Below are 23992 nucleotides of genomic sequence, written 5' to 3'. Positions count from 1 at the left end.
TTGCTCTCCAGCAAACGTGTTAGCATCACTAAACACCAGCATCGAGCAACTTCATGTTTCTGCAAGATGCTCACAAACTTTTCTCAACCTCAGGCAGGTGGATCCCAGTCTGGATCTCCCACCCCCACCCACTCACTCTTCAGAAGAATAAAGTGATTGATTACTAAAAAAGAACTTTAATTATAATTTTACCTCTTTTCTCTTTGTAGAGAAGCTTGAATCTTCAACTGGACTGGGTTGCTTGACGCGAGGATGTTTCGCTTCAAATCGCAGAAGCTTCCTCAGCTAAAATTCTACAGAGTCAGACAGAAGTCAGACTTCCAGAGCTAGAATTTTAGCTGAGGAAGCTTCTGCGATTTGAAGCAAAACGTCCTCGCGTCAAGCAACCCAGTCCAGTCGAAGATTCAAGCTTCTCTACTATGGAAACCATCTGGACAACTGAGAGCCTACACAGAAACATCTTTTCTCTTTGATTTATCCAAAGGGGGTAAAAATTATTGTGCATTATTATGACTTTATTTAACTTCTAACTTTTACAACTTCTGAGCTTTGGCATCTCCCTGATGGGGCTTGGACCCCAGGTTTGGAACCACTGTCAGGGGTCGAGCTCCTAGAGACATGAATATCTACCAAAATATGCAAATCTCACAGCGTTTGATACTTTTATCTCAGACACACAGACAGATTCGTGACAGCTGAGTCCAGGAAATGGTTCAACGCTCGGATTGTGGTCTTGATGCAGGACAACTGCAAACAAAGACGCTCCAATAACCACAGCTTTGAGATGAATGCAGTGAAGTCAAATCAAACCACGGCGCTGCCTTTGGAATATTTTTGGACATGAAACCCTGTGTACTCCCCCTGCTGGTGAAATAAGGGCCTGGCTGTCTGTGACACAACAGGCTTCATAGGAGAGATTTCAGAAAGTGTGTTTTTCATCACCTTTACGTACCTGTGTGTTCGTATTTATGTCGGAGCAGGGAGCTGCCCTTCTGGAAGACCTTGGAGCAAAGATCACAGGGGTAGATTCCCGTCTCCAGCCGTCGCTTCTTGGCCAGCATGGCTGAGTCCAAGTCGTTGTGCTGCTCTTCCACTGTAGGTGTGATATCAGAGCTGCTTTCTGCTCCCGTCTCCTGCTGTAACAGAAGAAAATGGCATTTATCAGTGAAATGTAAAGGACTTGTTCCCATCCTTAGTTCCGCTGACGTGATGCCGGCAGGAGCTGGAGTCGTTTGCATCAGTCCACAAAAGTCGGGTTCTTTTCTCTTGAATGAACACATGGGTTTTACACATATTTATGACTAAACAGAGTCATAAATTTAAGCGGTTCTCACACCTGGCTGAGTTTCCCCTGAGTGCTACATGTAACTCAGCAAAATTAAGAAAATATAGGTTGAAAATTTCTGGGAAATTGTGTCCAATTCACACACTGAGTGTGGAAGGAGTTTCTGTGAAGCAGCGGAGCGTGGGTCAGGGTGAAGAGGTTGGGGATCTTACAGCGTTCCTGTCTGTTTCGTGTGTAAGCTCGTGAGCATTCTGTGCTCAATTCAGCAGGAAAAAGCTGCTTTGGCAAATCAGCAAAGGTGTGCCGAGCTGTAAGTCGGCCCGTTACGACGCCACACTTAGCCAGGCATGAGAGCCGGGAACAAAATCCACGATCTCTGAATCCAAGCCTTCAGCCATGTTCACCTTTTCACATAATCTGTTCAGTTTCTTCATAAATGTTTTAGTAAAACAGACAAAAGCTTGAAGTCAAACCCAGACTGATCTAAAAAATATTGTTCAACACAACCAACCGTGTGGCCGTTGAGTACGACGGTCTTGGCATCAGTGGCGCTGCTCGCTGTAGTGGCATAGGTGTAGGTGAGCTGGGGGATGAGGATGGTGCGCTTTGTGGTGCTGTTGACGGCGCCAAGGCAGCCCACTGTGCCCTGACCCGCGATGGCCACTAACGTGGGCAGCTGAGCAGCAGTGACAATGTTGACGGGGTTCCCGGTGTTGGGCGTGGTGACGTAGATGGTTCTACCCGCTAGCTGCTCCTTCGTCAGGCAGTTCAGGCTCACAGGCTGCTGCGGCTTGGCAGGGGGCGGGGTTCTTGTTGTGTCCAATGCCACAGGGTTCTGCTTAGGAAGGGATAGGTCCAGTGGTTCTGCCTGGGAGTCTTGTGGTTCTGGGTCTTCTGGCTCACTTTTAACAATGACGAGGTCCCCATCGTTGATGCTTCCCATGAGGTCTGAAGAATCGGAAGCACTGAAAGCTTCTGGTGAAGGTTTGGCAGATGTTTCGTGGACCTGCGGCTTTGGGTGACTGTCTTCCTCTGCTTCTTCATTCTGGTTCAGTGTGACATCTGGGCTGACATTTATGGGTTTGACCTGCTTGGAAACATCTGTGCAGTCATTGTAGCATCTGTTCACTCTTTTCCCAGAGTTCATCTTTTCAAACCATTTCCGGACCACATCCGCTGGTATACTAACAGACTCCGAGATCTTCTTCAGCTCCTCCTCACCGGGGTTGGCATTTGAGGCAAAGTAGGTCTGGAGGAGTGAGAGGAGGTCGTCCACAGGTGGTTCCTCCAGCGTCACTCCCGCCTCTTTTAGCAGAGCGGCGAACGAGGGGTCCAAGGCGGCAGAGTCCACAGCCTCCCCATTGGCTGCTTTACGGTGTTGGAGGAGGTGCAGTGCTTCCAGGCTGTCGGGACACTCGTCACATAGTAAACACGTACTGGCGCTGTTGGCTTTGGGCATCTCAGCCGTTTCAGCGGGTGTAGCCTGGCCAATTTCCATTTTTGGCTCGGTTGCCACATCTGTCTCTGTGATTGTGACGGGCACCGATTCTGGCTCTGGCTTGACAAGACTGAGGTCGGCCACCTCTGGAGTTGGTGTGTTGTCAGTTTTGCTAGCGGTGGTTTCTGTGGGTTTGGTGGCAACGGGAAGGGAAGGAGCAGGCGAGCTGTTTTTCACGAGAACTGCTGCAGCCTGGGTTGTGGGAGTGGTGGCAGAAGAGGGACTGATGCTGTAGTTAATTATGATCTTTGTGGTACCATCGTGGTCCACAAAAGCCGGCAAGCTGATGATCTGCTGCTGGGGTTGCTGGACGACAATTCCTTGCTTCCCCTGTGCCACCACTCCGTTAGCTGTGCCCAGCACCTGCCTGAGCACGTTCCCGTCCATTGCTACTTTCAGCACATTTTGCAAGTCGCTCAGATTAATGCTGATTGGTGACATCACACCAACCGTTGGTAATACCATGGTGACACCCTGAGGAAGAGAAGGAGCCACAGCAGATTGCGTCACGCCTCCGTTCACCACTCCGTTGCTGCCAGCTGGCGCTGCTGGGGCCGCCATCACAGGCTTGCACTCGTATTCCACAGGTTCCATTTTGATCTGTGTGATGGGAAGCTGCTCCTGAAGGGGCTTGCTGACCGTTTTGTCCTTCTCGATGGCGTGCGTCGGGCTGACAGTGAGGGGGGTTTTCTGGGTGGTGGGCGAGGAGGGAACGATGGACTTCCAGGGGACACCGTTGGGAAGCACTGCTGCCAAACACTTTTTGCTGCTTATGTGGGAGCTGTAGGAGCCTGAGTGGGAGAACCTCCTCTTGCAGTTTGAGCATTCGTACGGTTTCTCACCTAAGAGGGCAGAAGACGGAAGGAAATAAAGGCACCTTGACACCTGCATGAATTTGATCCCCACACTGCTGCGCAATCTGTCACGCCAATGCGTCCCGCTCTGTCCTGCTGGACACAACGCTATAAAAAACAATCATGTTGTAGTCGATGACGCATTTGTTCTCAGAACTTGGCTGATGAAATCATCTGTCATCGCTCCCAGAATCACAGAGAAATTATCTACAGGTTCAGGTTGTTTTGTGCGCGTCGTGCGGCGGAGAACACATTTGGAATCTTGTCTCAAAGGTAATTATTTATTGTATTTATATTGTAATGGACTGGTAAAACAGCTGCATTTTCATTCCTTCTCATGACTGAAATAATATATTTGTAAAGTTATGTTTATTACAGATGTAACATCTTATCATAATCGTTCAAATGCGATGTGCACAGTGACACGCAGTGTTTTTGAATAAGTTGCGCACTGTTCACCACTAGTTCAAGAAATAAATGTGTGCCAGAAGTTTTGAACATTTCAAAATTTTCTTTGCGCACTGGCTCGCAGCCGTGCACATTTTACACACAGTTTACGGCGCGCTTACTCACTGGCACGCCAGATTTTGTGCCAGTGCGGGGATCAAATTCATGCAAATGTCAAGGTGGCTATAAAACGTCAAGAACGAAATTCAGTGACATTCTTCACTCATTGTTATCAACATAAAGGCTTCTGTGGATGTGAGCGGAGAAAATGCGCCCAAGCGCACCTCAGCCATCACAGCGAGCCGGAGAACAACAAAAGGACCCTTCTGCTCTCAACCAGAGCAACACTTAGTCCTCATTAATATGCAAATATGTGCACATCTTACAGCAGCAAGAAACATTTTATGAACCCCTGAAGTACGACACATCTGAATGTTAGAAGACATAAAAAAAAAACAGGCTTCTGGATTTTCAGTCATCTTTATAAGATTTGTTGTATCTGTCTGTTTTCCTCAAAAGTATCAACTTGAAATCAGAAGACAAAATGTGATCTGTGTGGCTGATATTTTTTCATATATATATATATATATGAAAAATATATATGTGGCGTCACGAGAGACAATAAAAAGTTCCTGAAGCGACAAAAATAAGAGATACTATTTCTCCTCAAGTTTGACAATCAAAGTGAGAGTTTTTATTGTACTGCTGTGGTTACTGGGCGGTAACACAGAGCGAATCATTGGGGATGTTTTGTACGAACAGGAGCACCTTAACATGCGACAGGCTGAGAAATAAATGAAATGAAAATAAATGAAATAAAAACATAAAAGCTAAAATGATGGGTTGCATCAGTCATTTCATCCTTTAGTGTAACACAACTAAATCATCATTTTCACAGCCACTTTTCTTCAGACAAGTCAGAGGATGAACACATGAACATTTCCACGGTACTAATTATGTCATGCACTTCATTTACATGCGTCTTTAAGAAATACAAAGACTGCGGCACTGGACAGTAATTCTCTGGTTATTACAAACTAAGCAGACGAGTGAGGGAAGCCACCAAGTCAGTTACAGGCTTCTGTGGCTGAGATTTGCATCAGCAGCTCGACAGCTTCACGGTGAAGCCGTAAAGAGGATTTGAAGGTTCAGCTACAGTTTGCCAGAAGGCACATGGGAGATGAAGTTTGATCTGGTTTGTTGTCTGAAATCCGTCAGCTCCACTATGAAGCTACAAAACACAACTAACCACAACCAACTAACCCTAACTTCAAGCCTGTGTTTGTTCAGACTGAAGCCTGACTGAAGCCTGTGTTCGTTCAGACTGAAGCCTGTGTTCGTTCAGACTGAAGTCTGTGTTCATTCAGACTGAAGCCCGTGTTTGCTCAGACTGAAGCCTGTGTTTGCTCAGACTGAAGCCCGTGTTTGCTCAGACTGAAGCCTGTGTTTGCTCAGACTGAAACCCGTGTTTGCTCAGACTGAAGCCTGTGTTTGCTCAGACTGAAGCCCGTGTTTGCTCAGACTGAAGCCTGTGTTTGCTCAGACTGAAGCCTGTGTTTGTTCAGACTGAAGCCTGTGTTTGCTCAGACTAAAGCCCGTGTTTGCTCAGACTGAAGCCTGACTGAAGCCTGTGTTCATTCAGACTGAAGCCCGTGTTTGTTCAGACTGAAGCCTGCGTTCGTTCAGACTGAAGCCTGACTGAAGCCTGTGTTCATTCAGACTGAAGCCCGTGTTTGTTCAGACTGAAGCCTGCGTTCGTTCAGACTGAAGCCTGACTGAAGCCTGTGTTCATTCAGACTGAAGCCTGTGTTCATTCAGACTGAAGCCTGACTGAAGCCTGTGTTCATTCAGACTGAAGTCTGTGTTCATTCAGACTGAAGCCTGCTTGAAGTCTGTGTTCATTCAGACTGAAGCCTGCTTGAAGCCTGTGTTCATTCAGCCTGAAGCCCGTGTTTGTTCAGACTGAAGCCTGTGTTCGTTCAGACTGAAGCCTGACTGAAGCCTGTGTTCATTCAGACTGAAGCCTGTGTTCATTCAGACTGAAGCCTGACTGAAGCCTGTGTTCATTCAGACTGAAGCCTGTGTTCATTCAGACTGAAGTCTGTGTTCATTCAGACTGAAGCCTGCTTGAAGCCTGTGTTCATTCAGCCTGAAGCCTGACTGAAGCCTGTGTTCGTTCAGCCTGAAGCCTGACTGAAGCCTGTGTTCATTCAGACTGAAGCCTGACTGAAGCTTGTGTTCATTCAGACTGAAGCCTGTGTTTGTTCAGACTGAAGCCTGTGTTCATTCAGCCTGAAGCCTGAATTTGTTCAGCCTGAAGCCTGACTGAAGCCCGTGTTTGTTCAGACTGAAGCCCGTGTTTGCTCAGACCGAAGCCTGACTGAAGCCTGTGTTCGTTCAGACTGAAGCTGTGTTCGTTCAGACTGAAGCCTGCCTGAAGCCTGTGTTCGTTCAGACTGAAGCCTGCCTGAAGCCTGTGTTCGTTCAGACTGAAGCTGTGTTCGTTCAGACTGAAGCCTGCCTGAAGCCTGTGTTCGTTCAGACTGAAGCTGTGTTCGTTCAGACTGAAGCCTGCCTGAAGCCTGTGTTCGTTCAGCCTGAAGCCTGTGTTCGTTCAGACTGAAGCTGTGTTCGTTCAGCCTGAAGCCTGCCTGAAGCCTGTGTTCATTCAGACTGAAGCCTGTTTGTTCAGCCTGAAGCCTGCCTGAAGCCTGTGTTTGTTCAGCCTGAAGCCTGCCTAAAGCCTGTGTTCGTTCAGCCTGAAGCCCGTGTTTGCTCAAATTGAAGCCCATGTTTGTCCAGCCTGAAGCATGCCTGAAGCCTGTGTTTGTTCAGCCTGAAGCCTGCCTGAAGCCTGTGTTTGTTCAGCCTGAAGTCTGCCTAAAGCCTGTGTTCATTCAGACTGAAGTCTGCTTGAAGCCTGTGTTCATTCAGCCTGAAGCCTGACTGAAGCCTGTGTTCGTTCAGCCTGAAGCCTGACTGAAGCCTGTGTTCATTCAGACTGAAGCCTGACTGAAGCTTGTGTTCATTCAGACTGAAGCCTGTGTTTGTTCAGACTGAAGCCTGTGTTCATTCAGACTGAAGCCTGAGTTTGTTCAGCCTGAAGCCTGACTGAAGCCCGTGTTTGTTCAGACTGAAGCCCGTGTTTGCTCAGACCGAAGCCTGACTGAAGCCTGTGTTTGCTCAGACCGAAGCCTGACTAAAGCCTGTGTTCGTTCAGACTGAAGCCTGCCTGAAGCCTGTGTTCGTTCAGACTGAAGCTGTGTTCGTTCAGACTGAAGCCTGCCTGAAGCCTGTGTTCGTTCAGACTGAAGCTGTGTTCGTTCAGACTGAAGCCTGCCTGAAGCCTGTGTTCGTTCAGACTGAAGCTGTGTTCGTTCAGACTGAAGCCTGCCTGAAGCCTGTGTTCGTTCAGACTGAAGCTGTGTTTGTTCAGCCTGAAGCCTGCCTGAAGCCTGTGTTCGTTCAGACTGAAGCCTGACTGAAGTCTGTGTTCATTCAGACTGAAGCCTGTGTTTGTTCAGCCTGAAGCCTGCCTGAAGCCTGTGTTTGTTCAGCCTGAAGCCTGCCTAAAGCCTGTGTTCGTTCAGCCTGAAGCCCGTGTTTGCTCAAATTGAAGCCCATGTTTGTCCAGCCTGAAGCATGCCTGAAGCCTGTGTTTGTTCAGCCTGAAGCCTGCCTGAAGCCTGTGTTTGTTCAGCCTGAAGTCTGCCTAAAGCCTGTGTTTGTTCAGCCTGAAGTCTGCCTAAAGCCTGTGTTCGTTCAGACTGAAGCCTGTGTTCATTCAGACTGAAGCCTGTATTTGTTCAGACTGAAGCCTGTGTTTGCTCAGACTGAAGCCCGTGTTTGCTCAGACTGAAGCCTGTGTTTGCTCAGACTGAAGCCCGTGTTTGGTCAGACTGAAGCCTGTGTTTGCTCAAACAGAAGCCCGTGTTTGCTCAGACTGAAGCCTGTGTTTGCTCAGACTGAAGCCCGTGTTTGCTCAGACTGAAGCCTGTGTTTGCTCAGACTGAAGCCCGTGTTTGTTCAGACTGAAGCCTGTGTTTGCTCAGACTGAAGCCCGTGTTTGCTCAGACTGAAGCCTGTGTTTGCTCAGACTGAAGCCCGTGTTTGCTCAGACTGAAGCCCGTGTTTGTTCAGACTGAAGCCTGTGTTTGCTCAGACTGAAGCCCGTGTTTGCTCAGACTGAAGCCTGACTGAAGCCTGTGTTCATTGAGACTGAAGCCCGTGTTTGTTCAGACTGAAGCCTGTGTTCGTTCAGACTGAAGCCTGACTGAAGCCTGTGTTCATTCAGACTGAAGCCTGTGTTCATTCAGACTGAAGCCTGACTGAAGCCTGTGTTCATTCAGACTGAAGCCTGTGTTCATTCAGACTGAAGCCTGACTGAAGCCTGTGTTCATTCAGACTGAAGTCTGTGTTCATTCAGACTGAAGCCTGCTTGAAGCCTGTGTTCATTCAGCCTGAAGCCTGACTGAAGCCTGTGTTCATTCAGACTGAAGCCCGTGTTTGTTCAGACTGAAGCCTGTGTTCGTTCAGACTGAAGCCTGACTGAAGCCTGTGTTCATTCAGACTGAAGCCTGTGTTCATTCAGACTGAAGCCTGACTGAAGCCTGTGTTCATTCAGACTGAAGCCTGACTGAAGCCTGTGTTCATTCAGACTGAAGCCTGACTGAAGCTTGTGTTCATTCAGACTGAAGCCTGTGTTTGTTCAGACTGAAGCCTGTGTTCATTCAGACTGAAGCCTGAGTTTGTTCAGCTTGAAGCCTGACTGAAGCCCGTGTTTGTTCAGACTGAAGCCCGTGTTTGCTCAGACCGAAGCCTGACTGAAGCCTGTGTTTGCTCAGACCGAAGCCTGACTGAAGCCTGTGTTCGTTCAGACTGAAGCTGTGTTCGTTCAGACTGAAGCCTGCCTGAAGCCTGTGTTCGTTCAGACTGAAGCTGTGTTCGTTCAGACTGAAGCCTGCCTGAAGCCTGTGTTCGTTCAGACTGAAGCTGTGTTCGTTCAGACTGAAGTCTGCCTGAAGCCTGTGTTCGTTCAGCCTGAAGCCTGTGTTCGTTCAGACTGAAGCTGTGTTCGTTCAGCCTGAAGCCTGCCTGAAGCCTGTGTTCGTTCAGACTGAAGCCTGACTGAAGTCTGTGTTCATTCAGACTGAAGCCTGTGTTTGTTCAGCCTGAAGCCTGCCTGAAGCCTGTGTTTGTTCAGCCTGAAGCCTGCCTAAAGCCTGTGTTTGTTCAGCCTGAAGCCCGTGTTTGCTCAAATTGAAGCCCATGTTTGTCCAGCCTGAAGCATGCCTGAAGCCTGTGTTTGTTCAGCCTGAAGCCTGCCTGAAGCCTGTGTTTGTTCAGCCTGAAGTCTGCCTAAAGCCTGTGTTTGTTCAGCCTGAAGTCTGCCTAAAGCCTGTGTTCGTTCAGACTGAAGCCTGTGTTCATTCAGACTGAAGCCTGTGTTTGTTCAGACTGAAGCCTGTGTTTGCTCAGACTGAAGCCCGTGTTTGCTCAGACTGAAGCCTGTGTTTGCTCAGACTGAAGCCCGTGTTTGTTCAGACTGAAGCCTGTGTTTGCTCAGACTGAAGCCCGTGTTTGCTCAGACTGAAGCCTGTGTTTGCTCAGACTGAAGCCCGTGTTTGCTCAGACTGAAGCCTGTGTTTGCTCAGACTGAAGCCCGTGTTTGTTCAGACTGAAGCCTGTGTTTGCTCAGACTGAAGCCCGTGTTTGCTCAGACTGAAGCCTGTGTTTGCTCAGACTGAAGCCCGTGTTTGTTCAGACTGAAGCCTGTGTTTGCTCAGACTGAAGCCCGTGTTTGCTCAGACTGAAGCCTGTGTTCATTCAGACTGAAGCCCGTGTTTGTTCAGACTGAAGCCTGTGTTCGTTCAGACTGAAGCCTGACTGAAGCCTGTGTTCATTCAGACTGAAGCCTGACTGAAGCCTGTGTTCATTCAGACTGAAGCCTGTGTTCATTCAGACTGAAGCCTGACTGAAGCCTGTGTTCATTCAGGCTGAAGTCTGTGTTCATTCAGACTGAAGCCTGCTTGAAGCCTGTGTTCATTCAGCCTGAAGCCTGACTGAAGCCTGAGTTCATTCAGACTGAAGCCCGTGTTTGTTCAGACTGAAGCCTGTGTTCGTTCAGACTGAAGCCTGACTGAAGCCTGTGTTCATTCAGACTGAAGCCTGTGTTCATTCAGACTGAAGCCTGTGTTCATTCAGACTGAAGCCTGACTGAAGCCTGTGTTCATTCAGACTGAAGCCTGACTGAAGCCTGTGTTCATTCAGACTGAAGCCTGACTGAAGCTTGTGTTCATTCAGACTGAAGCCTGTGTTTGTTCAGACTGAAGCCTGTGTTCATTCAGACTGAAGCCTGAGTTTGTTCAGCCTGAAGCCTGACTGAAGCCCGTGTTTGTTCAGACTGAAGCCCGTGTTTGCTCAGACCGAAGCCTGACTGAAGCCTGTGTTTGCTCAGACCGAAGCCTGACTGAAGCCTGTGTTCGTTCAGACTGAAGCTGTGTTCGTTCAGACTGAAGCCTGCCTGAAGCCTATGTTCGTTCAGACTGAAGCTGTGTTCGTTCAGACTGAAGCCTGCCTGAAGCCTGTGTTCGTTCAGACTGAAGCTGTGTTCGTTCAGACTGAAGCCTGCCTGAAGCCTGTGTTCGTTCAGCCTGAAGCCTGTGTTCGTTCAGACTGAAGCTGTGTTCGTTCAGCCTGAAGCCTGCCTGAAGCCTGTGTTCGTTCAGACTGAAGCCTGACTGAAGTCTGTGTTCATTCAGACTGAAGCCTGTGTTTGTTCAGCCTGAAGCCTGCCTAAAGCCTGTGTTCGTTCAGCCTGAAGCCCGTGTTTGCTCAAATTGAAGCCCATGTTTGTCCAGCCTGAAGCATGCCTGAAGCCTGTGTTTGTTCAGCCTGAAGTCTGCCTAAAGCCTGTGTTTGTTCAGCCTGAAGCCTGCCTAAAGCCTGTGTTCGTTCAGCCTGAAGCCCGTGTTTGCTCAAATTGAAGCCCATGTTTGTCCAGCCTGAAGCATGCCTGAAGCCTGTGTTTGTTCAGCCTGAAGCCTGCCTGAAGCCTGTGTTTGCTCAGACCGAAGCCTGACTGAAGCCTGTGTTTGCTCAGACCGAAGCCTGACTGAAGCCTGTGTTCATTCAGACTGAAGTCTGTGTTCATTGAGACTGAAGTCTGTGTTCGTTCAGACTGAAGCCTGTGTTCATTGAGACTGAAGTCTGTGTTCATTGAGACTGAAGCCTGTGTTCATTGAGACTGAAGTCTGCTTCGTAATGCCGTCACTTTTTTATAAAGTTGTACTTTGTGAAGTTGCTGATGTTCTGTCCTGTCTTTTTTTTTTTTGTTATTTACTGTCAGTTTCATAAAGTCAATGCTGCTTCTTTTTTTTTTAATGCTGCAGTGATTCAAATAAAGCTTCGTTCCTGATTCTCCGACAGCTGTGTTATTTTTCGGACTCCTTCCTTTTTTTTTCACTAAAACGTGGTGGCGCACCATGGAAGCGGCCGCGACTCACCGCTGTGGATGCGCAGATGCTCCTTCAGGTGGTGTTTGTATTTGAAGGCCTTGTCGCACTCGGTACACTTGAACTTGCGGGTTCCAATGGCTCCGCCCACTCCTCCTGACGACGGCGAAATGTTATTCTGAAATGAGAGAAAAAAAATGGAGGCAGAAGATGATAAATTCTGCACGAAGAAGCATCACAACATGTCGGTGCAAGAAACTGGAACCAAACAGTTACATCTAAAGGCCGAGTCCAGGGTCAGTCTGGGACACGCTGCTGAGTCCAGGGTCAGTCTGGGACACGAGGCATCCGTCTCTTCAGTCTGAGTTGGGACCTGAAGTTTTAACCCTCCTGAGCGCGTCAGCGGCGATTGATAACCAAACAAGGTCGTTCAGGTGAACAATGACAGAGTCGCTAACGCCCCCTTTCCCCCAACACGCTCATGAGCTTTGCTCCCATTGGTCGCGGTGGGAGTGGTCTCAGGGTGAGAAAAGGTTTGAGTTCCTCTTGAAGACAGTAAATGGGCCACATGCGGGGGGGGGGCATCATTTACCTCCATTTGAAGGACAAAGGACGCTCCTCTGAGGACGTATGCAACCTGAATACAAGTCAGATGCAGAGGAAAACCACCTGGGGGGGGAGAAAAACTAAAGAGGGCTTTTGGTTTGTGTGTTTACCCCCAGACTGTGTGGGGTGACAGTTCAGAGTCCATGACGTCCCCTGGACAGGACTCAGGACTGATTCAGGTCCCCCGCCCCCCCTTACAGCTGGGTGGACAGAGACGAGGACAGGGTCAGTAAAGATCTCATTTCTGTCACCTGCTGGAGGTTGTTTTTTTTAACTCTTATTTTTGAATCATCTCTGAAAATGACCAAAAGTTTTGTTTTGCTTCCACTTTGCTGATAATAAATTGACAAAGTTTTTTTTTTTGGCTTCCCTGTGTTGCCGGGCAGATATCTGTGACAGTCGTTGCATCCTTAAAGCGAAGGTTTATGACCCCAAATGGTCCTTTGTGACACGTGATGATGATTTCTGATCTTTGATCAGTCTGTGATCATGACTCCTTCTGATGTTTTTCACGTCCTCGTACTTCAATGAGGATGTGCGCCTACAAACGTCATCCTGTCCGGGCCTCAACGTTCACAAGAAGATCGAGTCCTCTTCACCCAGGAAACACGACGGGGCGACGAAACCGTTATCGCCGCACTGTTCGCCTGAACGACCAATCAGAAGGTGGGCTCCGCCCTTACCTGCTCCCTGCTGCTCTTGTGGTGGCTCATGTGCTTCTCCAGCTGCGAGCGGTAGGTGAAGGTGTAGCTGCAGTGTGAGCAGCTGAAGTTGTCGTCACTGGTCTCGTGGCGGTACTTGACGTGCTCCTTCAGGGAGGCGTTGCGTTTGTAACCTCGGGAGCAGTACGGGCAGATGTGCAGCTGGGAGAAGGAATCTGGCGTTCCTACGATACACAGGGGGGGGAAACGTCTTCACGCTGATTCTACCTGTTTGCTCAGACGGGGTCGTGAGGTTCGACCTCAGCCGTGTGAAGTGCCTCATGTACGTAAAAGGTGTCGTCCGGTAAATCTCTCCAGCATCACCTGACTCTGAGACAGAACTCCGTGCAGACAAACTCAACAGAAGTTAGCTTAAAACGGTTTAAAATGGCTTAAGCACCTTTGTGAGCTGTTTGTCAGATTTATGCATAGACAAGCTCTTGGTGAAATCCTACTCTACCTGCATTAATGACAAATGTCCACCAGGTGGAGACATCGCTTCATATCAAGTACCTCCAGTACAGGCTGCAGTGGGACATGAGGACAAACCTGTTCCTTATAGAAGCAGATGTGATTTTGGCTGTCGACCGAATGTTCAGACTTTTGAGGTCACATTAAAGCACTCTGTGGGTACGTATGTTACATATGTCACAGAGGTCTAAAACCAGCTGTGTAAGCTTAACTTTATGCTTATAACAGGAGAATTACTTTGAGCACAGTCACTGACATTTCGGGGATACTGAACATGAAACCTCAATGAAGCTAGTATAAGGCACTCGGAGAGCGCGTACCTCCACCAAGGCCTCACGTGTTCTAGAAAATATGTTCCACATCAAATTCTAAATAAAATCCAATTTTCTAGAAAAATATCCATCTGCTCAACAAATATCATCAACATCCTCTCACAACTTTTTGAGTTAAATGGTGCTATGCTCAAAGCATTCTTCTAAATTTCAGTTCCAGAATATATTCATGATTGTCTTCAGAACTGAATCACGTAACCCTAACCTGTTTGAAAGTTAAAATATTATCTAATTTACAGTAAAATCTGCTTTTAAAAAAATGAATCAAAAACAAAACTACTAAAGGCTCTGAATATGAGCTGGTGCACACCCCCCACCCCCCGCATCATAAAAAATGAGGTATGTTAATATGCATTTACATGTCACAATACATCTGTGACAGTAGGGGGCGCCAAATACACATGAAATGAGTAAGCTCCCCAGGGCCGAAGTGGTCGACCCTCCAACCGTCTCTACAGGCAGCTGGATGGAGTCTCAGTGCTGCTATTGAGTGTGGCTGTTCTTTAATTTATTGTTTTTATGGAATCAACATCATGCAGCGTTGCTTATTTGTTGAAGCTGGGATGAGGTACTTCACAGCCTAATGAGGGCGCTCTTCTGCCAAGAAACAAATGAGAAATAATCATAGACAGAAATAATCTAAGACTGCCGTTATGATGAAAATTTTAAGCTTGTGAGGATAAATGCAGCAGAATCATCAAACAACGCTCAAGCAGCCAAGAAATATGGTGTGATAGAGTGCAATGTTCAAAATGGCAGGTACAAAAAGAACATTTAAAAATATGAACAGAAAAAGCTTTAAAGTGGCTGCTTTCAAGTTACTGACAGGTGAGTGTGTCAGTACGTGCATAGGTGAGGAAAGAAGGGGCCGCCCATAAAATCAGCTTTTATTAGCATTATTTTCAAATAAAAGCAGTCTTTTGTCTTCAGAAAATATTTTTCCAAAAAAGTGCTGAAAAGGGGGGGATCAGTTTATAATCTTATATTCATGAGAGTGCGATCAGGTTTAGATTAATAATCTTCAGGTTGAAACATTATGTAGCTTTGGTTCCTTAATCTAGAATTTCTAAGTGAGGACAGTTTATTTTTCTGACATGTGTTTTATAACAGCCAAGTTTGTAAATACATTAAAAATACATGGATGACACAAGAAAGTAAAAACACTTATTTCCAATGTGATCCATTTAACAATCAAATGACAAAACAGAAGTCAAATAAATAAATAAATGATAATAATAACAACAATCGTGTGTATATGATAACAAGAACCTTAACAATTTATAAATGCATTAAGACAGTAAAGTAACATTAAAACTGTTGAGGTCTGAGGGTCTGAAAACATTCTGGACTCACACGTCATTCAAACTCATAGAAACTTTGCTTAATTTATTTCCACCCTTGAAAAATATCAGCTACCTACTTTAATAAACACGACCCACTCTACAGCCCGTGGATCCCCACAGACACGCTGACGTATTCAATAAAATGTGACTGAACTCACTTTTCTGTTTGTTCTCATTTTGAGTAGAAAACTGGACGGTTAAATTTTAAGGTTCCAAATCATGTGTGGGTTGGTGTGTGTTTTTTTTTGGTGTTGCTCAGGCACGGTGGCGGTACCGTTCTCCTCGGCGCCTCCTGTCTGTGCCGGACTCTGCTCATCGTCCGGGGCTTCGGGGTAAATGATGGGCGTGTCTCCCTGCTGCAGAATCTCCTCCACCAGCGTGTCTTTGACCGCCGCCTCCTCCGCCTCCTCTTCAGATGGACACTCCTCCTTCACTGAAACATAAAGTGAAGCGTGAAGCTTCTGGACCGCACGCAGACCATCAGGTGCCCAAATCTGTTTGTTCCTGTCAGGTGTAATGAATATCCAAATACCTTCAAATACAGTCTGACAATAAAGCGCCCCCCTGTGGATGTGTGTCACAGAAATGAATATAACAAATATGCTGAGTGATCATTTTCAGTGATTTTAATTTAACTTTAGTGGCTCCTCCACATGTCCACTCAACATCAAGTTTAGTTCAAATCAGCAGAGAAGTAGTTTGTAATTAAACCAAGAAAATATAACAGAGATAATAAATGTGCACACTCAACTATCTGAGTATTTATGCACATTTTAAAAATACCCCCCGACTGAAAACAGAAATAACTCAGCCAGGAGTAAAAGCTGTCATGCTGCAGCGCTGCCACTAGAGGGCAGCACATATCTATCAGAGCTCTGAGTGTCCAATCATCCACAGTGTCAGAAGGACCTTTAAAAGCATCAAAGCTAAAAGTCTGCAGGACAAACATTTCTGAAAGACGTGATTTTAAGAAGTTTTGTGCAGCCATCTCCCACTGTGGCATCAGAAAATCTGTGGCTCATTGAAACCATTAAGGCTCCATAAAAAACTAGTTTATCAAAAAGTGATGAGGGAGGGTGGATTGTTTTCTCCTTTTTCTTAAAAATAGAGAACAAACAATACAGTAACATTTTGAGGCTCAGAAATGACAAACTATGACTAAACCAGCATCACAGCTCTGCAACAGTATTTGTTTAAAATCCACAAAAATATGTACATAATGCCGGAAGTATCCTCCAAAAAAAAAAAAAAGTTTGTGGGTCAGTGTCGCCCCCCCCAAATCCACTTTTTGCACCTGCGCATGCGTCATTAGCCTCAGTTCAGATTATGGCCTTGTTTCTGCTTCAAACTGCCTCCAGTCATCATCTGTCTGTTTCTACATAAATTCAGCATTATTTCATCACAAAAGATGAAGGAAGCGATCAGAGCGCCGCAGCTACACGAGCTGCTAGCTGATGTGTTCACTGCGTCTCAGTCATTTCAAAGCATCAATTTCACCAGGTTTCTGCTTAAAACTGATTTAAGAGGTTTTACTTTTGTCATATGATGGTTAATTTTTAAGGGCAGATGAATTTCCCCCTCAGGGGGATGAATAAAGTAATAAAGTTGATTGCTTTGGGTGAAGACACTCTGTCTCAGACGAGTGGCAGAGCTCAGAAATGACGCATGAGCAGATGCAAAAGAGGGACCAATTTTTAGGGGTGGACAGTTCAGTCCGCAACACCGGACCGAGCAGCTGGACCTACCGAGTGCTTTTTGGCACCTTGAGGGCAGTGTTCAGCCCGTACTGCGGCTTCAGCCTCTTGGCTTTATTGGCAATTGTCCTCCCGTCTGTGTTTGTCAGTGACGACAAGCGGTAAGTTCTGGTTCCGGCCATCTTCGGTCAAAGCACACTCACCAACCAGCAGACGTGCACCAGCTGTACCGCCATCAAAAAAAATTTGCCACAATAAAAAATAAAAATAAAGTGATTGGGCCCAATTTCTGCATGTGGGTGGAGATGATAAACTAATGCTTTTGTTTTGTTTTTTGTTTTTTTTAATGGGGCCTTAAGTCCCAACCAGCAACTTCACAAAGCATTTAAAGACTGATGATGCTGCTGGCTGTCAGCAGCAGCCAGTAAACCGGATCCCCGCCCCTCAAAAATATTCAACTTTTGCTGCCTGCTGCAGTGAGGAAAACAAACCAGATGTTTTGTTTTTAATGAGGAGAAAAGACGGACAGCGAACATTTTAGTGCAGAGAGTGACCTGGTTTTAATCTGCCACGAGATGTTGCACTTTGGCCACAATTCAGGAGGTAACCAAAGCTTCCCTCCTCAACCACTACTTTTCAACTTTTTAAGTTCATCTGCTCCCAAAACGGTGGCTTAGTGGTGTTTCCTCACAGCAAGAAGGTTGTGGGTTCAATTCCCACCCGTGGCCTCTCTGTGTGGAGTTTGCGTGTTCTCCTAGTGTTTGTGTGGGTTCCCTGTGGGTGCTCCGGCTTCCTCCCACATCCAAAGACACGCAGGTTAGATGGACTGGAAACTTTAAACTGTGTGTGTGTGTGTATATGTACATGTGGCCCTGCGACCAACTGGTGTCCTGTCCAGGGTGAACCCCACCTCTCACCTTATGACCCTTGATTGGTGTAAGCTAGTATACAGAGTGAATGAATGAATGCTTCCAAAATGTGTTAGAAGTTGCTTTAAATGAACTTGTTTGTCACTTTCTTCCATTTCAAATTATTGCTGCTTTTGTAAAACCACGTGGTTAGTGCGCTTGGTTTCAGTGCATCCATGTAATGTGTGTGGAGTTTTGTCAGGAAGAGCATCCAGCATAAACTTCCTCCAATTCAACATGCAGATCCACCTTGGATGTGCTGTGGTGACCCCGAGTGAAAACCAGGGTGTTCCTTTGTTTGTTAGCAGGAAAACTCAAAAAGTCATGAATGTATTTCAATGAAATTTGGTGAGCAGATGGATAATGTTCCAGGAAATAAGTGTTTACATTTTGGAGGTGATCCAGAACACATTCTGGAACTGAGATCCAGAAGAATGCCAGGCACAAAGTAACATTTAACAAAGTTGTCAGAGGATGATGGTATTTGGTGATCAGATGACAATGTCCTTGGACAGCATGTGACCTTGGTGTTGGGTGAGCATGCTCTGAGTGGATTCTAAGATCACGTTTCAGGCAGCTGCTCACAGGGAGATCTGGAAAATTTCTCAGAAATGGATTGTTGGAATAAGCCTAAATGTGTTACTTTCAGCCTGCAGCATTTCAAAGTGGATTCACAACAATATTTTTCCACAATAAGAAGTGACGTTGCTCCTCCCACACCGCGAACAAACGGCCCAAATGTGTGCAGCCAATCAACAGCTTGTGCTGATCATGAGGAAACCAGCCGGAAAATGTGTGTTACTGCAGCCACAACCTGTTAGAACAGCAGGAAAAGATCTGAGCCAGAGACGACGGCAAGCGATGCAGGAAACTGTTTCCATTGTTGCCATGGAGGCAGGACTGGTGCCAAAGGCCACACCCCCTCCTCTCACTGAGCCTGATCATATAGAACAGGTGCAGCTTCACTGCGTGTGGTGGTCATAAAAAGAGGGGCGGAGTCTGTTTGTTCATTGTAATCCCACAGATCTCTGCTTCCCATGATCTCACTGCAAAGCTCCGCCCCCACTGAAACACACCCCTCCTGCACATTCTGTCCTTCTGCAGCTCCCTTTCCCTTCATCCTTGTCCTCTCACCTTCCTCCCTGACTCCTTGCTGCCTGTCTGACAAAGGAAACCGATGTGAAGTCAGGTCCATAAATATTTGGATGCTGAAAGTCTCCGCCGTGTTTTGACAGTGATCCTGAGGTTCGAGTGCAGTTTCAGCTTTAAACCAGTTGAACCACACCATGTTTTTAAGGGTTTGAAAGTAACTCTGAATGAAGCTGATTCACAAAATAAAATCTGACACAGCAGAAGAAAAAATCCTGTATATTTAATTTTAGACTAAAAATGAAACTCAACCACTTGTTTTCTCTCTCTATGCTTCCTCTTCACCTCCTTTCCTCTGTCCTGCTTCCTCCTACTTTGGGCGGCATTTCCTCCTGCACAACATACATCAGGACCAAATTTACGGAGCATTTACACTGAAAATAAACTGGTTTCAAAGCCAGAATGTTGTTACCCTTTGAACCCCAAAACAGCAGGAAGTGTGACCCCGCTGATGACATCATCAGTATGTGTGTCTCCCCCTGCAGGTTCCAGTACAACTCTGACTCTGACTTCCACATGTTACACTGGGATTCAGTTAGTCAGACCCCCCCCCCCGGGCTTTATTTTGCTCCACCCACTCATTACACTGATCCCTCCCCCTTCAGTGATGCATCTGGTGTGAGTTGCCCCCCCGACTCCACGGTCAGACCTCAGACCTGCACACTAATAACAACCAGAATCCTGCAGCGCACGTGTGCAGCATCAGAATGGAATGAGAACAGGAAATCATGTGACGCGGACACATTAGCACGCGCTCACGCTCACAGTGCCGCACTCCAACACTTTCTGCACAAACCCCTCCCTCTGAATAACAGGCTGTGGGGACTTTATTGGGCAGGATGGACTGGTGCTGCAGTGCTGCCCAGCCTGCAGGGGGCGCAGCAGCTTCTTTCACAGCTCCACCTGGGGCAGGACACAAACACATGTAAACACTTCACCACCGTCCTGCCTTAAGCATGACAAAACAGCAAAGTACAGCCTTGGTTCTGTGGTCTCAGGTCTCAGGCCTCAGGTTTTAGGTCTCGGGCCCCAGGCCTCTGGTCTCTGACCTCAGGTCTCAGGCCTCTGGTTTCAGGTCTCTGGCCTCAGGTTTCAGGTCTCTGGCCTCAGGTTTCAGATCTCAGGCCTCAGGTCTCAGGCCTCTGGTCTCAGGTTTCAGGTCTCAGGCCTCTGGTCTCAGGTTTCTGGTCTCAGATTTCTGGTTTCAGGTCTCTGATCTCTGGCCTCAGATCTACGGGATCCGGTCTCAGGCCTCTGGTTTCTGGTCCCTGGCCTCAGGTTTCAGGTCCCTGGTCTCAGGTTTCAGGTCTCTGGCCTCAGGTCTCAGGTTTCAGGTCTCTGGCCTCAGGTCTCAGGCCTCTGGTCTCAGGTTTCAGGTCTCTGGCCTCAGGTCCCAGGCCTCTGGTCTCAGGTTTCGGGCCTCAGGTCTCAGGTTTCAGGTCTCAGGCCTCAGGTCTCAGGCCTCTGGTCTCAGGTTTCAGGTCTCAGGCCTCAGGTTTCAGATCTCAGGCCTCAGGTCTCAGGCCTCTGGTCTCAGGTTTCAGATCTCAGGCCTCTGGTCTCAGGTTTCAGGTCTCAGACCTCAGACCTCAGGTCTCCAGTCTCAGGTTTCAGGTCTTAGGCCTCTGGTCTCTGGCCTCAGGTCCCAGGCCTCAGGCCTCTGGTCTCAGGTTTCAGGTCTCTGGCCTCAGGTCCCAGGCCTCTGGTCTCAGGTTTCGGGCCTCAGGTCTCAGGCCTCTGGTCTCAGGTTTCAGGTCTCAGGCCTCAGGTCTCAGGCCTCTGGTCTCAGGTTTCAGGTCTCTGGCCTCAGGTCCCAGGCCTCAGGTCTCAGGCCTCTGGTCTCAGGTTTCAGGTCTCTGGCCTCAGGTCCCAGACCTCAGGTTTCAGGTTTCGGGCCTCAGGTCTCAGGCCTCTGGTCTCAGGCCTCAGGTTTCAGATCTCAGGCCTCAGGTCTCAGGCCTCTGGTCTCAGGTTTCAGATCTCAGGCCTCTGGTCTCAGGCCTCTGGTCTCAGGTTTCAGGTCTCTGGCCTCAGGTCCCAGGCCTCAGGTCTCTGGTCTCAGGTCTCTGGCCTCAGGTCCCAGGCCTCTGGTCTCAGGTTTCGGGCCTCAGGTCTCAGGCCTCTGGTCTCAGGTTTCAGGTCTCAGGCCTCAGGTCTCAGGCCTCTGGTCTCAGGTTTCAGGTCTCAGGCCTCAGGTTTCAGATCTCAGGCCTCAGGTCTCAGGCCTCTGGTCTCAGATCTCAGGCCTCAGGTCTCAGGCCTCTGGTCTCAGGTCTCAGACCTCAGGTCTCAGGCCTCTGGTCTCAGGTTTAAGGTCTCAGGCCTCTGGTCTCAGGTTTCAGGTCTCTGGCCTCAGGTCCCAGGCCTCTGGTCTCAGGTTTCAGGTTTCGGGCCTCAGGTCTCAGGCCTCTGGTCTCAGGTTTCAGGTCTCAGGCCTCAGGTCTCAGGCCTCTGGTCTCAGGTTTCAGGTCTCAGGCCTCAGGTTTCAGATCTCAGGCCTCAGGTCTCAGGCCTCTGGTCTCAGGTTTCAGATCTCAGGCCTCAGGTCTCAGGCCTCTGGTCTCAGGTTTCAGGTCTCAGGCCTCTGGTCTCAGGTCCCTGGTTTCAGGTTTCAGGTCTCTGGCCTCAGGTCTCAGGTTTCAGGTCTCTGGCCTCAGGTCTCAGGCCTCTGGTCTCAGGTTTCAGGTCTCTGGCCTCAGGTCCCAGGCCTCTGGTCTCAGGTTTCGGGCCTCAGGTCTCAGGCCTCTGGTCTCAGGTTTCAGGTCTCAGGCCTCAGGTCTCAGGTCTCAGGCCTCTGGTCTCAGGTTTCAGGTCTCAGGCCTCAGGTTTCAGATCTCAGGCCTCAGGTCTCAGGCCTCTGGTCTCAGGTTTCAGATCTCAGGCCTCAGGTCTCAGGCCTCTGGTCTCAGGTTTCAGGTCTGTGGCCTGAGGTCTCAGATCTCTGGTCTCTGTTGCCCTCTGTCAAATCTGCTCCGCCCCACTTTAGTGATAGCAGATGTTTCGCGACTCACTGGCACTCGCTCCATTTACATTTTCTACCTGATGATATGGAGGTGCGCTAGGAATCATGGGTAACCACGCCCAGAATGGAAAAGGGTCTATACTCAGCAGGAATTTGTAATTTGTGTTGTTGGCGTGAGAAGCAGAACTCCTGTTTTTGGATATCTGTGGAGTGAGGTGGGGTTTTTTGTTGTTGTTGTTTTTTGGGGGTTTTTTTGCAGACATGAACGAGACCCCCCACCTTTTTGAGCATTTTTCTTTTTTTTGCCTTTCAGCTTCTGGGGGGCTCCACCCCCCAGACCCCTCTAATTACAGCCCTCTTAACCTCCTGCCACTTTAAACATTTTTTTTTTAAATGTCGATGTAAATTAATATTCAAAGTTTTCAGCTAGTTGACAGTCGGGCTGTACAATATGGACAAATTATCGGATATCAATATTGTCATATTAATATGATATACGATATGACTATGATTTGACACAAAGTGCAGCAACAATGAAAATTAAACCTTCTTAAACCAAACAGTTTAAACCACACTCATTTTGCACTCATCATAAGGTTAGGATACTGTGCCCTCCAAAAGTATTGGAACACTCGGAATTTCACACATTTTAATTTGTTTGACATTTTAAATACAAGAAATACAAAAAATATAAAGACTAAAAATTTCTAAAATTATCTTCCTCAAATTCAAACTGAAAGCAAATCTCTAAAGGGCTCTTTCACACCAGAGGCATCAATGCGTCACATCGGACACAGCAAGGGGGCGGAGATTTTCACTTCCCGAGAAAGCTGAGCGATCGCCATCTTGGATTTGCGTCTGCTGAACCATAAAAAAACTTAAAAAACAGCAGCAGAAGGATTCTCTCATCAGCCTGCTGGGAGAAGCTTTTCATCAGCGACTTTTTGGAGTGACGCCGAGCCGAGGGAGGACTGACGACTTGGTGGAGTATCAATCGAACTGCGGGTGAACGTTTTAACTTGTAAATGGTTCTATTTCTATTTTTACCAAATAAAGCTGCATCATTTTTGTTACTTCTGAGACCATAAAAACTCAACTTTCATTTTTTTTTTAATTATTATTTTTAACTGTTTAGTGTTTCTTTATATTTTAAGGATCCTTTTTATTTTTCCCACAATCAGGAATATCTGCTGTGCAGATGCACTTCAAAAATGTCCAGTAATGAGCTGAACACCAAAACCTGAAGTCCAATCGAAAGAAAACAAGAAAACTCCACCAAAGGTCAATGCTGCAGAAGAGACTTTGGTTAAATGTCCTGAGACTAACACAAACCTGCTTCTAAAAAAAAAAAAAAAACAACCTCAACCAGGGCTGCACCTGGTCACCAATCCTGTTTGTGATATTTATGGACAGAATTTCAATGTGTAGTTGGGGGAGGAGGGTTTCCAGTTTGGTGGGCTCAGGGTCTCATCACTGCTTTTTCCAACACTCACTGGATCGGTTCACAGCCGAGTCTGAAGCAGATGGGATGAGGATCAGCACCTCTAAGTCTGAGGCCATGGTTCTCAGCAGGAAACCGATGGATTGCCTACTCCAGGTAGGGAATATGGCCTTGCCCCAAGTGAAGGAGTTCAAGTACCTCGGGGTCTTGTTCACGAGTGAGGGGACGATGGAGAGTGAGATTGTCCAGAGAATCGGTGCAGCACAGCCGGTGTTGCATTCGCTGTACCGTACTGTTGTGACGAAAAGGGAGCCGAGCCAAAAGGTGAAGCTCTCGATCTACTGGTCAATCTTTGTTCCTACTCTCACCTATGGTCATGAGGGTTGGGTCATGACTGAAAGAACTCGATCGCGGGTACAAGCGGCCGAAATAGGCTTCCTCGGGAAGGTGGCTGGTGTCTCCTTTAGAGAAAGGGTGAGAAGTACGGTCATCCGTGGGGAGCTCGGAGTAGAGTCGCTGCTCCTTTGCATTGAAAGGAGCCAGCTGAGGTGGTTCGGGGATCTGGTAAGGATGCCTCCTGCGCGCCTCACTAGAGAGGTGTTCCAGGCACGTCCCTCTGGGAGGAGACCCCGGGGAAGACCCAGGACTAGGTGGAGAGATTATATCTCCACACTGGCCTGGGAACACCTCGGGATCCCTCAGTCAGAGGTGGTCAATGTGCACGGGAAAGGGACGTCTGGGGTCCCCTGCTGTTGCCTCCTCGACTTGAATGGTTGAAGGTGAGTGAGTGAGTGAGTGAGTGCATGCCTTGAAAAGAAAACTGATTTGTACAAGTTATCGGAGAGAA

General features: G+C 47.7%; 1 protein-coding gene across 1 annotated transcript in view; it reads right to left on the bottom strand.

Annotated features, from left to right (window-relative positions):
* Positions 1 to 952: 952 nt before the first annotated feature.
* LOC117505945 (zinc finger E-box-binding homeobox 1-like) overlaps positions 953 to 23992 on the bottom strand; it is a gene marked incomplete at its 3' end in the record, with an annotated part of 179063 nt that continues 156023 nt past the window's right edge. Inside the window, exons 3-7 of the mRNA XM_034165483.1 lie at positions 15266 to 15424; positions 12828 to 13030; positions 11590 to 11716; positions 1797 to 3625; positions 953 to 1136 (exon numbers count right to left, since the gene is read on the bottom strand). Of these exons, the coding sequence (XP_034021374.1) occupies positions 953 to 1136; positions 1797 to 3625; positions 11590 to 11716; positions 12828 to 13030; positions 15266 to 15424 (2502 nt within the window). The remainder of the gene's footprint in view (positions 1137 to 1796; positions 3626 to 11589; positions 11717 to 12827; positions 13031 to 15265; positions 15425 to 23992) is intronic.

Source organism: Thalassophryne amazonica, unplaced genomic scaffold (genome assembly GCF_902500255.1).
Source record: "Thalassophryne amazonica unplaced genomic scaffold, fThaAma1.1, whole genome shotgun sequence".
Lineage (NCBI taxonomy): Eukaryota > Metazoa > Chordata > Actinopteri > Batrachoidiformes > Batrachoididae > Thalassophryne > Thalassophryne amazonica.
The sequence above is the reverse complement of the archived record's forward strand: the minus strand, read 5'-3'. Positions and strand labels throughout refer to the sequence as shown.